The sequence below is a fragment of the Pediculus humanus genome, genomic scaffold (genome assembly GCF_000006295.1).
Source record: "Pediculus humanus corporis 1103172107398 genomic scaffold, whole genome shotgun sequence".
NCBI lineage: Eukaryota > Metazoa > Arthropoda > Insecta > Psocodea > Pediculidae > Pediculus > Pediculus humanus.
Genome location: NW_002987023.1, coordinates 86,568 through 100,880, shown reverse-complemented (window position 1 = coordinate 100,880; position 14,313 = coordinate 86,568). Strand labels below are relative to the sequence as shown.

The following is a 14,313-nucleotide window of genomic DNA, read 5'->3' as shown; positions in this document are numbered from 1 at the left end:
AAAAAAAAAAAAAAAAAAAGTTGACATTTTTTTTAAATGTATACACAATTTTATTGTATTTCACGTCGAGGTTGAAACAACCGAAAAAAAAGGGGGGGGGTTTAGAAAACCAAAAAAATCAGGATAAAGTTTCTGATGATAAAGTTTCGATTTTTGATTAATACAAATTATAGTTTCCATCATCATCAACAACAAACAACAACAAGGTTGATTTTAGTAAATTTTTTTCCCTTTTTATTTTATTATTCGATGTATAAAAAGTTTTCTCTCTTTTTGTTTTTCTTTTTTTTTTCTGTATGCGTGTGTGTGCGTGCGTGTGTGTAAGCTTTTCATTTCATTCTTTTCAAAAACTCTAAACCTTTGGTAATAAATGAAAAGTAAAAAAAAAGAGAGAGGGAAAAAAATAGAGAGAAAGAGAAAAAAGAAAAGAAAAATTTGAAAAACCTTTTTTTTTTCTATCCCTCTCTCTCTCTCTTTCTCTCTCTCTCTCTCTTTTCTTTCTTTCATTTTTTTTTTTTTAATAAAAATTAAATAAAAAAAAAAGGAAAAGAAAAAGAAGAAAAATGCCGAGAAAATTCTTTTTCTTATAAGATATATTATCTGAATTTTGAATTGGTAAAAAAAAAAAAAAAAACGGATTTTTTTTTTTTTTTGAAAATAAAATTTTATATAAAAAACAAAATTTAAAGTTTACTTGTTGTTATATATATATAATACAATACAACTTTTTAATTATTATTATTATTATATGTAAAGATGTTTTAATTTATTTAATTTTTAAAGTATAAAGTTTTTTTTTTACTTTTTTCAAATTTAAATATTTTAATTAATAAAATAAAATGAAATAAATTTTTTTGGATGCGTGCGTAACGTGTATCTGTTGTAAAAGAAAAAAGTAAACAAACAAACAAACAAACAATCATTATATATATATATATATTAATAAATTTTTTATTTTGTAATAAAACTTTTCAATTCATTTTTTTGTTTCATTTTAGCACAAACGCAACAATTCGGTGGTCCATGGCGTCAATTGTGGTATTCGGATTTTGAAGAATTTCAAAGATTAACAGAACCAAGTTTTGATAACAACACAATGAGTAATATAACCGTACAATTGGGGGGAACAGCTTTTCTTCATTGCAGAGTTAGAAATTTGGGGGAAAGGACGGTGAGTGCTGAAGTTAGTATTGCTTTTCATTCAATCAGTCAATCAATCAATCAATCATTATCATTTTCACTATTTATTTTAGTTTAAACTTTTTTTTTTTTTTTCGTTTGATAGCACGTCGTCATTCGTCATCAATCAATCATTTTTTCTTATCACGCTCGTACGTGCTTGCTTGCATACCTACAAACAATCCAATACAAATAAAAAAAGAAAAAAATTTTCCGTTATAATAAAAATTATTACAATCAAACATAAATTTTCAAAAAAAAAAAAAAATAATTATAATGAAATACAGGAGCAATTACTTAAAAATGTTTCATTAATAAATCTTAAGTGAGAGAGAGAGAGAGAGTGAAACCCCTCAGGCGCCCGAGATTAAATAAATCCTTAAGATTTTCTTTTCGTTTTTTTTCTCCTTTCATTTCCTCGTTCTGCTCCTGCTCGTTTCTACACCCCCCTTTCCCCGCCCAACTAGTGATGACGACAAAACAACATCAACAGAGAGAGAGAAAGAGAGAGAGAGGGAAAAAAAAAAACTCAATTAAAATTTAAAGAATAGATTTTTTTTTTTTCTTTTTTAATCAGGATGAGAGAGAGAGAGAGAGAGAGAGAGAGAGAGAGAGAGAGAAATAGATACAATTTAAAAAAAAAAAAAAAATGTAGTTAAAAAAGAAAAATCTCGAGTTCTCCCTAAAATGGGGGATGAAAAAAAAAAAAAAAAGATCTTGATAATGAAGCCATTAAAAGTTAAAAAAGGAAATTAAATAACCAAATCAAAAATTTTTTTTTTTTTTTCTATTTTCGGTCGTCGGCTTCTGTTTATTTTTCAAACGAATTTAAAATAATTATATATATATATATATATATATATATATATATATATATATTTTTCATAACGATTTTTTTTTTCTGTTTTTTCTTTAGATTTCGGGGGTTAGAAAAAAGAGATGGCATATATTAACTTCCGGTATGTTCACATATACAAACGATGAAAGATTCCGGTACTTCACGGTGAAGGTTCAGACGATTGGACGTTACAAATAAAATACGTACAAAAAAGAGATAATGGAACCTATGAATGTCAGGTAAACGAAATTTTTTTTTTTTTTTGATCGGTTGAGTGATGAAAAGTATTACTTAAAAACGTGATGTAGAATATTGACCTCCCCCGGCCCCCGGCTCCCCGAAATAAAAAAAAGAAAATTTTTTCTTATGGAAAAAGGAAAATTTAATATATTTTAATTGATGAAACCTAAAACCCTTATATAAAACCTATCAGAAAAATTTTTTTTATAACAACAACAACAACAAGAGTTAAAATCATGTCCCAGACGGTTGGACGTCTCAAAGTTTAGACCGTCGTTTTGGCCCGTTACAACATCACACTTTTTCTCTCTCTCTCTTTCTTTTTCTTTCTCCCTCTTTCTCGTAATCAAAAGCAGCAGCAAGAGCAGGAACAGAAGCAGCAGCAGCAGCAAAAAAAAAAACATCAGTAACGAAATTTTTACGTTTTTCATTTTTTTTTCTCTCTCTCTTTACCAACACGATTGAATCACAGAGGAAAATTACAAAAAAAAAAAAAAAGAAGGAATAAAATTATGTTTTTTTTTTTTTTTTCTCCCTACTCTTTTATGATTATGTTTATGTTTATGTTTGTTAACCTTTGTTGTTATCAAATTTTATTACCTAATTTTTTTTATTCAAGTTGTAATTTTTAAATTTTGTCAACAACGTCCATTCACATTTTTCCTTTAGGTTTTTCATTTAGAAAATTAACTTAATAAATTTGTAATTAATAAAAAAATTAATTAAATATTTTTTTTTTATTATATAAAAAATCGATGGATAAGTTTTTAATAAAAATGACACAAAAAAAAAAATTTTTCACAGGTGTTACCAGAAAAAAAAGGAAAGAGATACCTTTTTTCCTTTTTTTTTTCTCCTTTTTTTCAATCTTTCATTTTTATTATTTTTTATTTTTTTTTCCTTTCTTTTCCTCCTCCTCCTCCTTCTTCTTTTATGAAATAAATTTTTACCTTACCTTACTCTCCCTCCCTTTCTTCCCTCTCCCCTCCCATCCGTTAAACTTATCCGTTTTATAAAAATAAATAAATAAATAATAATAAAAACGAAAGCTTAAAGTCATCAAATTTATTTATGTATTAACAAACCCGCACGTGGAAAAAAAAAAAAATATAAAAAAAAAGTTTGAGAGAAAATTGAAGGAGGGAGGGTGAGGGGAGGGGAATCGATTGGAAAATACGTTTAAATAGTCAGATGAGGAGGAGGAGGAGTGAAATGGTGTTTTTAAATTTTATATCGGTAACATTGGGTTATTATTATTATTATTCATCGTTTATTATATCGATATTAAAATATATTTTATTATTAATTCTACAACGCTCGGGTTTTTTTTTTTTTGTTTATGCCAATAAAAATAAAAATTTTTGTACTTTTTTATTATTATTATTATTTTTTCATAACTCTTTCCGCTCTGTTAATCTACGTTAATATTTATGAAATCTCGGGTTTGTGAATCCGTCGACCATTGCCGATGACCAAAAAAAAAAAAAAAAATTTTTTTTTATTTGGTCGACATGATTTTCTCTCTCCCCTTTTTTTGTAAATAAATAATTGACGTGATTTATAAATTTAAACTCGTTTGAGTGGGAGGGGGAGGAAGAGGGGAGGGAGGCGAGAGGAGAGAAAAAAATGGGGCCTTCCCTTAAACCTGCACGATAAGTAAAATTAATTAATTAAAAAAATGAAAAAATTTTCAGGTATCAACAGGTAGCGGTATAATGTCACATTTTGTTAATTTACACATCGTCGTACCGGAAGCATTCATTCTCGGTTCTGGAGAACATCACGTCGATACCGGAAGTGCGATAAGTTTGATTTGCATGATTGAAAAAGTAAGGGAGGGGGGTTTAAGAGGGACGATTATTATTCCTGTTGTTGTTAGTACGAAATATTATTTAATTTAAAAAAAAAAACTTTTTTTTTTTCATTCATTTTCCAGAGTCCTGTACCCCCGCAATACGTATTTTGGTTTCATAACGACCGAATGATTAATTATGATACTGCCAGAGGCGGAATCACCGTGGAAACAAATCCAGGGCCAAAAACTCAAAGTCATTTAACAATTCGAGATGCTGTAGATACAGATTCTGGAAATTATACGTGCAGCGCATCAAATACTGAGCCTGCGTCCATATTCGTTTTCGTTTCCGAAGGTAAAAACAAACAAATTTTTTTCAATCAATCATTCGTTTCTATCACTATCATTATTATTATTATCATTTCGAATTTTTATTTTGTAATTAAAAATTTTATTATTTTAAATTAAATTATTTTCCTGTCGTTTTTTTTTTTAATAAAAGGTGACAAAATGGCGGCCATTCAAAGAAGAAAAACATCGAGTGGAACATCAATGATATTAGATGTTATTCTATGGTTAAATATATTTCCCGGTTTATCATTAATTATTAGATAAGTTATCATACCTTATTTTATTTATTATTAATAATAATAATAATTTTTCTATATAAAACGTTTAATAATAATAATAATAATAATAAATTTTAATCGGTGCTCATTTAAATTTAAAAACGAAACAAAAAGTGAACATCACATTGATCAGTACGAAGAGTAAAATAAAAAATTTTATGTAAAATATAAATAAATAAATAAAATAATGTACATAATACTAAAAAATATAATGGGGGAGGGGGCGGGTGGGCGCGGGAGGCGGGTGAAAAAAAACTAATAATAATAATAATAATAATAATTTTTCAACCGCATTTTTCCGGTTTTCTAAATCAGGGTACATAAAAATATGTGTGGGTGCGTGTAAATTATAATTGTAATTAATGAATGAATGAATGAATGAATGAATGTTTGGTTCTCCCAAAAAGAAGCTCAAGTGCGTGTAGAATATAATATGTAAATAAAATTTTATTAAATTTAAGCAATTATAAATAAATAAATAAATAAACAATAACGAAATGATGATGATGCATACCGCGTGTAATAATGTAAATATACCGAATTTTCTCCATTTTTTTCTCGGGGAGGGAGGGGAGGGGGAGGGGGCGTTAACTTAGTAGAAAAAAATTTTTAATTCTTAATGATTACGTTGTTAAAAAAAAAAAAAATGTAATTACATAAATACGTAATTATTTAATTAAAAAAAATTAAAAAAAAAAGAGAAAAAAAGAAAGAAAAAATGTAAAAATTTTATTATTATTATTATTATTATTTCAATGTCAAAATTTATTAGAATTTAAAAAATTTTATTTTTATTAATGATGATGTATAAAAAAAAAAAACGTGTTTAAATAATAATAATAATAATTTAAAAGAAATCTAAGGTAAATAAACGAGAGAGAGAGAAAAAATTTTTTTTAATAACCTCATCAATCTAGTGCAGGCGCTTAATAAAAAAGTAATTTTACATTTTTTAAAAAAGAAAATTTTCCTTTTTTTCCTTTTTTTTCTTCCTTTCCTTATCACATTTTAAGAACGAAAAACTTTTGATAAATATTATTCCATATCTCTTTTTATTATTATATAATATAATTCGTCGCGTATATAAAATTATTTTAATATAAAATAATTTTATCACACCCAAAAAAAATTTCCAAATGCTTATTTAATTGTAATAAAAAAATTTTTACCGAAATAATTGTAACATAATAATAATAATTATTCTGATCACTATGATGATGATAATAAATATTATTAATAATGATGATGATAATAATAATGTAATCATAATAATTAATAAAACATATTCACAAAATTTAAAAAAAAAAAAAAAAACATTATTTTTTTTTCAATCCATCCAGCCATTTTGTTTTTTTAACTTTTACAATATACCGATAATAATATATAATAAAAAATAATAATAATATTGGGAAAAAAATAAATATATTTTATCATAATTAAGATACAATGAAAACATTTTTCTCTAATGTAAGTAAAAGATTATTTATAATGATAATATTATTAATATTATTATTAAGTATATGAAAACAAATTCAAGTTTTTTAACAACTTGTTATTCGTATACAGAACTTTGTTAAAAATGGTATCAGTGTATATTTATATATATTAAACGACTACTTATTGTTTCATATATCTTTAAAAAAAAATATTCATTTCAAATAAGTTAACTTCATTTTTAATTAAAATGATTGCTGTATTTTTTTAGCTTTATTTTTATCCGCTGGAATAACTCCTAGTTTTTTACCAACTTCAACAAATGCATCAACCGTTCTTTCGATGTCTTCTTTTGTATGCGATGCAGATATTTGTACTCTTATCCTCGCTTGATTTTTCGGTACAACTGGATAATTAAAACTGACAACGTAGATTCCTCTCGCTGACAAACAGAAAAAAAATTCATTATATGTTAAAATAATAATAAACTTTTCCTGTTGGTTTTCTATGCCATGCTTCCATTTTTGCAAAAACAAAAGAAAACTCACTGAGTAAATTTTCAGCGAATTGTGCTGCTATTTTAGCATCTCCGATCATTACGGGACATATTGGATGATTATCACCGGCAATTCTAAAACAATTTTTCGTCATGCTTTCTCTAAACAATTCAGTATTTTCAATTATTTTTTCTTGGATTGTGTTTTTCCCGGTAATAAGATCGAAAACCTTTAATTAAAAAGAAACCGAAATTGTTAAAAAAAAAAAAAAATTAATAAAAGCAATCATAATCATCAATATTTACTTTTGATGCAGCACCAACAACGGCAGGAGGAAGTGAATTTGAAAATAAATATGGCCTTGATTTTTGTCTTAAAAGACTTATCATTTCCCTAGGTCCTGTCGTATAACCTCCGGATGCACCACCGAGTGCTTTTCCAAGCGTCGAATTAATTATATCAACTTTACCCATCACATTAAAATATTCTTCTGTACCTCTGTAAGTATAAATTGTCTTTACTCCTACTACTACTACTACTACTGAACCACAAATAAAAAATAAATTTTCTCATCCATTTTTTTTTTTTTTTTCATGAGGAAATAATAATTACCTGCCTGTTTTACCAAAGAATCCTGTGGCATGACATTCGTCTACCAATGTTATCGCACCATATTTTTGAGCTAATTTAATAATTTTTGGAAGAGGAGCCACGTTGCCATCCATTGAAAACACGCCATCGGTCACGATCATTTTTAATCTGCTCTCTTTCATTGATTTTAATTTTAATTCTAAATCTATTACCGACAAAAATATTTATATATCACATCAATTATATAATAAACGAATAAAATGAGTTAATATGATGACGAACCGGTCATATCTCTATGTTTATATCTAATTTTTTCCGCTTTACAAAGTCTAATACCATCGATAATCGAAGCATGATTTAATTCATCAGATAAAACAGCATCTTCTGGAGTGAGTAAAGCTTCAAAAATTCCAGCATTTGCATCAAAGCAACTAGGATACAAAATTGTATCTTCTCTGTTGTGAAATTTTGAAATTTTCAACTCCAACTCCTTCAAAAAAAATAAATATTTAAAATTTTTTTTTTTAATAAATAAATAATGTTGAGACGAACCTTATGAATCTGTTGAGTACCACAAATAAATCGTACAGATGCAACTCCAGAACCATATTTTTCAATTGCATCTTTGGCTGCTCCAATCACTTCTGGATGATCCTATTTTTTTTAAAAATAATCGTAAATTTATTTATTTATGAGTCGGGGGACCCGACATTGTTTGTTTCGAACGATTTAAAAATAAAAAAAAAAAATAAATAAACTCTCACTCACCGCTAAACCTAAATAATTATTAGCACAAAAATTGAGTATTTTAGAACTTTGTCCTCTTACATCTATATGCGTGGCTTGTTTTGATAAAATAACTCTTTCATTTTTCAACAAACCTTCGTTTCTTAATTCCGTCAGAGTGTTTTGACATATTTCTCTTAATTTAGAATTACCTTCGACAACTTTACCCTTTCCATGAGCATTTCTAGTGCTTTGTTTAACAAATTCAATATTAAAACCTGTAAATATTTATTTTACATTTAATAATTATATTATTTTAAAACACAATTTTTTACATTTACAATTTTCAATTTTACCTTTCGTGGAATTCACATACAATTTTCTAATTGATAAACTGACCGCCATTTTACTTTGCACAAAAAAAAAAAAAAACAATAATAATAATAAAAAACTTAAAGTGTGATACGTAAGAAGTTATTCCCCACTACAAAAAAAAAAAAAAGAACTTAAATTGAAAGTCGTCGTCCTTGACAATGGTTCGTTCCATTTGTAAACAAGACAATAATTTTTTTTTTTTTTTTTTTTTTTTTTTACCTGTACAAAAATACTTTAGGTATAAGTTTTTAAATTATTCCCCTTTCTTTCTTTTTTTTTTATTATTAAGTTTATTTCATTTACATTTGAAATTATTAATATTTAAACAAAATTTTAAAAAAAACATTAAAAGTAAAGTTTTTTCCTACTTAAAACCTTGAAATATTAATTTATCTTAACATAAAAAAAAAATAATTAAGCTTTAATTTATTTTTTAAACGTTCATGCTTTATCTTTTTTATTATTTACGTACAAAAAAACTTATAAAAATTAAAGATTAAAATTTTCTTAGCAAAAAATTTTTGATGTATATTATAAATTTTTTAAATTTTACAAAAATTGATTCGAATAATAATAATAATTATTTTAAATAAATGAAAAAATCTTTAATTTTGTTTTCATTTATAAAATTTATACTGATTTTTAAACAATTTCAAAACTTATGTAGAGTCCATTAAATAATGAAAAAAATTTATGTAACTGTTAAATATATTTTTATAAATAAATATATATATTTACTTTAAAAAAAAAATTATGATAATAAGATTACTGTTTATCAATAAATAATACAGTTTTTATAAATTTCATTTTTTACATCCTTTTTTTTTTAAATAAAAAGTAAAATTACATCATATTTAAATTTCATTCTCCTACAGTCAATTTTTGAGGTTTTAAATTTAATTTATCGATAACATTTTGAGGCATGCAATAAGTTGGATTAACTTGTTTCAATGATTTTTCACCCAATAGAGAAAGAGCAGCAAGTCCGAAAAGTGTGTGAAATGGATCTGGAAGATCTCCAGGCCTGTCGCTAAAACCTCCGTTTTCAGAATCCTATTGTAAAATATAATTAGTAGGTAAATAACCGAAAAAAGTTGATTGTAAATTACTAAAAGTCGAACATACCTGACAAGCTAATACAAATTTAACAAGGGATTCTTTTTGTATCCAGTGGAGTCTACCCAAAATTGTCAATGATGATAAAACCCACCAGGAATAGCATACATCTGGTAACTTTTCTGGCCTCCCGTTTAATCCCCCTGAGTTTAACTGTCTTTCGCATAACCACCATCCAAGTAAATCAGCATTAACCAAATGTAAATTGTTTGTAATTGATAAAAATCCTACGCAACAATAAATGAGACCTGCATGACTCTCTGAACCTGGACGAGAACCGAAACCGCCATCAAAATTCATACATGATAAAACAAATTCCACTGCTTTGTTAACATTTATCGCATCTAATTTTCCCTGAGAAAAACAAAAATTATTTTTTTGAATTTGAACTAATTATCACACTGATTTACATAAATTATTCATTAATTAAAATGATCAAAAAACATACTATTAAAGATAAGGCTGCAACAGCACAAAACGAAAACCTGGTATCAATTTCTCCCCATTTATCCCCGCTAAATGAACCATCATCTTGTTGTAATTTTTGAATATATTCGACTATTTTATTTAAATCTAATCTATTAACTGCATCAAATAAACATAGAATCTAAAAAAAAAATAAAATTTCATTTTTACTTACACTCGAGAAAAAAAAAACATATCAATCAACATTAACAAAAACTACCTGTATACCACTTAAAGTGTACAATAGATGTGGATCATGGCCAGGACTTGGTCGAATGCCTCCACTTTCATGTTGACAATTAACAACATATTTAATTATTTCTTCTCTATCCATATTTTGTAGAGTACCCATTAAATCTAAAGCCGTTAAACCCCAATACATACCCGACATTCTTAAATATTCGGTCATCACATATTCCTTCATAACAAAAAATAATAATTAATTTTTTTTTTTTTTTCTACAGGTAAAATAAATATTAATTAATTATCATTAACTCACGTAATCATCTTTATTTGTATCGTAAGACGAAATATATTGCTTATGCTTTTCAAGAAGCAATAATTTCGGTTCCTGATCAGTCAAAATCACATCTTTATTTATAGTTGTCTAAAAAAAAAAAAATTAAAATTTTATTTTAATCTCACAATCATTCGACAAATAAATTATTTGAATTCATAAATAAAATTAAATTTTGTTATAATTAAAAACAAACCATCGCCATTATTATTTTACAATCGAATATATATATTTATAAAATGATTATAACATTAATAAAAAACTAATATCATTTTAACGTTGTAATAATTGCCGCCATGTTGCTTACACTATCGAATGAATCGATTAATCGAATTGAAAATCTCGACTGAAATTAAAAATGGCGTGACGTCATCGTTCATAACATTATGGATATCTTTAACATTGAATCAGAGGCGATAAATAACAACTTCCACCTAATAATTACCTTTTAAATAAGTTATTTACGCATTTAAAAAACATTTTTTACTTCAATTATACCGTAGTATAAATAATTATTTAATATAAAATTAATAGAAAGGATTCTGTCAATTTAAAAAATTATAAAAAAAAGAAATAAAATAAATCGGAATAATGTATTCTCCTACATAAAAAAAAATTTTTTTTTTTTTTTTTGACAATTATGAAGTTTCAATTCATACAAATCATCATCCATATTTCGGGATGAAACAAGAGTTAATTTACAAAAGTACGTAATTCAACAGCAAAAAAAAAAAAAAAAAATAGATCAAGAAGTAATTATTTATTAATTAACTTTTTTTTTTCTTTTTTTGTTCCTCTTCTCTCTCTAAATCAATCAATATCAATTCTTCCGGCTACAATTAATTCAACCAGCGACCAGCAAAAAAAAAAAAAAAACTAGTACATGTAAATAAAGCAAAAAAAAAAAAAAAAAAAATTGTAACTTTATCCTAATCTAATATTTTAAGACTAGATAAAAGTTATGAGAAATAAATCAATTGTAGAGGTTAAAAGAAGCAAGGTAAGAAGAAAGAAAGGAAGGAAGGTAGGGAGGGAAATATGTAAAAAAAAAAAAGCAATAAACACAGACTTAGATTAAAAAAAAAAAAAAAAAGGAAAAAGAAAAAGAAAAGAAAAGAAAAGAAAAAAAAAAAAAAAAAAAAAGAAAACATGTCGGGAAGTGCTGCTCGTAATGACACACACGTATATACAATTAATTAATTAATTTCCTTTTTTTTTTAAAGCGTTGTTTTGGTCATTTAAGGCACTAACGGTAACGATGTGTAACTTTTTTTTTTTTTTTTTTTTTTTTTTTGGTTTTTGGGTTTTTTTTTTTTTTTGTTTTTGTTTTTCTTTAGCGAGATGTATCCCCCTCCGTTTTAACCCCCTCGGGCGTTTTCGTTGGAAAAAATTCGGAATTCGAAACTTTTCCAGGGGAAAATTTTCCCCCCCCCCCTAAACCCCCCCCCCCCCCCCCTAAACCTCCGGGGGAATTTTTATTTCCTTTGTCCCCGGATCCTTTTACTTTTCCCCCCTCTTCCCCCGTTTCGGGACTTTTACCAACCGGTTTCTCGTTCTAAAAAAAAAGTTTTAATAAGAAAAAACCAAATTAAAAAAAAGCAACCGTATTTTCTTTTATGGAAAACGATAATAATAATAATACTTTTTTATCACGTTTCTGTGGAGTTTTTGTGGTATTATCGGATCCGAAATGACGAAGTAAAGTTTCCGTTAAATCATCTAAATCCTCTGGTTTTTTGGCCGTTGTTATCCTTTCCTTTACGAGAGCCGTCAAACTTTCCTTTTTATCTTTTTTCCAGGCTTCTTCTAAATTTTCATAAGTGAGATTCGCTTCCGCTATTAACCTTCTAAGAGTGTTCGCGCGATTTCTAAAGTCGATTTTTAAATTTAAAAAAATCACGACATGGGTTTCAACTTTTTTCCTAATTAAAATTAAAATTAAAAATAAAAACTAACCTTTCTAATCTCATTCTACTACTAAACATGTCACCGAAAATGGGACGTAGGCCGTTTTGCCTTTCGACGAGGTTTTTAAGTACCGCCAATTCTTTTTCTTCGTCTTCGATAGAACTAGCGATTTGCCTAATAGCTTCCGACATGGCAGGACTATCGACTTCGGACGAAGATGCATCTCCGCTTCCTTTGTCATCTTCACCGGTACACAACTGTTGGACGATCTATTCGTCAAAACGAAAAAAAAAAAAAAAAACAAAATTAAAATCTCATTTCAAACACTCGTTTGTGTTTCCATCGAGGAAAACAGAAACGTAAACGATACCTGATAAGATAGTCGAGCTCTATCGGCTGCGCTATCCAAATTTTCCTTTTTATCAAGCAAAACTTGGCCCAGAGTGTACAGCGAATGAGATTTGACTGTTTGAGCGCATTTTTGTTCCGCGAAAACGTAACTGTTGGCAAAACCTTTCACGACGGCGGAAAACCTATCGAAAAGCTTATATTTACGTATTACTTCGAGAAAGAAAGGCGGTACGGTTTTCTTTTGATCGTGAGTGATGAGAATGATTCCTTCGGTTTTCAAATTTTCTAACCATTGAATAAAATCCGTGAGAGCCGATATTTCACTCCTCGTTTTTAATATCTACGAATAGAATACGCACACGCACACACCCAAAAGTTATCCATTTGATGTTGCTAATAATAATAATAATAACAATTAAACAAAAAACCATAAACGACTTACTTTTCCAGTCTTAACACTTTTGAGCATTCTATACTTTCCAACGGTGACCACTTTCAAAAGATGTCGGTTTTTAGCTGTGACATTTAAATCTTTAAATGGCATCACATATTGACTGAATTGATTGTTTGGAGTGTAAGCGGCGATGTGACAAATTTCATCGATCAACCTTCGACCCGTTAAATCGAGATCAAATCCTACCAGCCTGTATTTTCCCGGTGGTAACTTACACGTATTATTTTCAACACCGTTTTCCTTAACAGTCGTCGTTGAAACCATTGTTGATCTTTTTATTTATTATTATTATTATTATTTATTTATAATAAATATATTTATTTATTTATTTATATGTTTTTACGCTTCTAAAAACTCTCTAGAAAATAAAAAAAAAAAAAAAACAGAACAAATCAAATTAAATTGTTATGTGTCGGCCATTTCACGGCTTGTTCCGTCACGCATTGTTTCATCAGAGATTTGAATACACACAATCTCTGGCAAGTTTGAACACCCAAAAAAAAAAACTATTATTATTATTATTTTCACAAACGATAACGAAGGCGACGAAGAAGAATACTAAGACCTATAAATGATGGGGACTACGAAGAACCCGCGATTTTAAATTCGCACAAAAAAAAATTAAAAAAAAAAAAAGAAAGAAAAAAAGAAAGAGAAATTTACTTTTTTCTTCTTCTTCTTCTTCTCGATAGTATTACCAATGAAGATGTCTTCAATGATACAATACCATAATAACACCCAAGGGGTCACCAAATGAAAGATTAAAATATTAAGGAAGCGAGAGAGAAAAAAGAAAAAAAAAATAATAATAATAATAATAATTTAAATAAATGTGATGAAATTTTCAACTTCTTCTTCTTTGTTGTTTATTATTAATTCAATAACAAAGTTTTTTTTTTTGTTTTTTCTTTTCTAGAAACCTTCAAAGTTTTTTTTTTTTTTTTTTAGACAGTCAATTGTTGTTGTCGTGAAATTTTTCGAAAAAAAAAAAAGAAAATCGTTTTTTTTTTTTTTTTTTTTTTTTTTCGGGGGCAAAAAGAACGGGGGGAACGGCATGAAAACGAAACAAGTTTTTTTTTTTTTTCTGCAACGACCTTAGGTATGCATCGGATTTATTCCCCCCACAAATGATAAAAAAAAAAAGATTTGACCCAGAGAGTCATGGCGTCACCACTACAACAACCATAACATTTTCTTT

At 27.2% G+C, this 14,313-nt stretch overlaps 4 protein-coding genes across 4 annotated transcripts; 1 reads left to right on the top strand and 3 right to left on the bottom strand.

The window, feature by feature from the left end:
- Window positions 1-858: 858 nt before the first annotated feature.
- Phum_PHUM046150 (uncharacterized protein) lies at window positions 859-4,667 on the top strand (the record flags this gene model as incomplete). Its single annotated transcript, XM_002423217.1, has 7 exons — window positions 859-862; window positions 999-1,171; window positions 2,096-2,172; window positions 2,451-2,520; window positions 3,952-4,086; window positions 4,194-4,407; window positions 4,555-4,667. The coding sequence occupies 7 exons, from the start codon at window positions 859-861 to the stop codon at window positions 4,665-4,667; spliced, it is 786 nt and encodes a 261-aa protein (XP_002423262.1).
- A 1,693-nt stretch (window positions 4,668-6,360) lies between these two features.
- On the bottom strand, window positions 6,361-8,334 carry Phum_PHUM046140 (2-amino-3-ketobutyrate coenzyme A ligase, putative; the record flags this gene model as incomplete). The annotated part of the gene is made up of 8 exons (XM_002423216.1): window positions 6,361-6,557; window positions 6,664-6,841; window positions 6,918-7,110; window positions 7,225-7,408; window positions 7,486-7,693; window positions 7,756-7,857; window positions 7,972-8,207; window positions 8,286-8,334. The coding sequence occupies 8 exons, from the start codon at window positions 8,332-8,334 to the stop codon at window positions 6,361-6,363; spliced, it is 1,347 nt and encodes a 448-aa protein (XP_002423261.1).
- Window positions 8,335-9,165: 831 nt separating this feature from the next.
- On the bottom strand, window positions 9,166-10,294 carry Phum_PHUM046130 (Geranylgeranyl transferase type-2 subunit beta, putative; the record flags this gene model as incomplete). The annotated part of the gene is made up of 4 exons (XM_002423215.1): window positions 9,166-9,357; window positions 9,430-9,774; window positions 9,869-10,027; window positions 10,106-10,294. 4 exons carry the CDS (start codon window positions 10,292-10,294, stop codon window positions 9,166-9,168), a joined length of 885 nt encoding a protein of 294 aa, XP_002423260.1.
- Window positions 10,295-11,937: 1,643 nt separating this feature from the next.
- On the bottom strand, window positions 11,938-13,567 carry Phum_PHUM046120 (uncharacterized protein; the record flags this gene model as incomplete). The annotated part of the gene is made up of 6 exons (XM_002423214.1): window positions 11,938-11,957; window positions 12,056-12,270; window positions 12,359-12,579; window positions 12,681-13,001; window positions 13,104-13,355; window positions 13,541-13,567. The coding sequence occupies 6 exons, from the start codon at window positions 13,565-13,567 to the stop codon at window positions 11,938-11,940; spliced, it is 1,056 nt and encodes a 351-aa protein (XP_002423259.1).
- Between the last annotated feature and the right edge of the window lie 746 nt (window positions 13,568-14,313).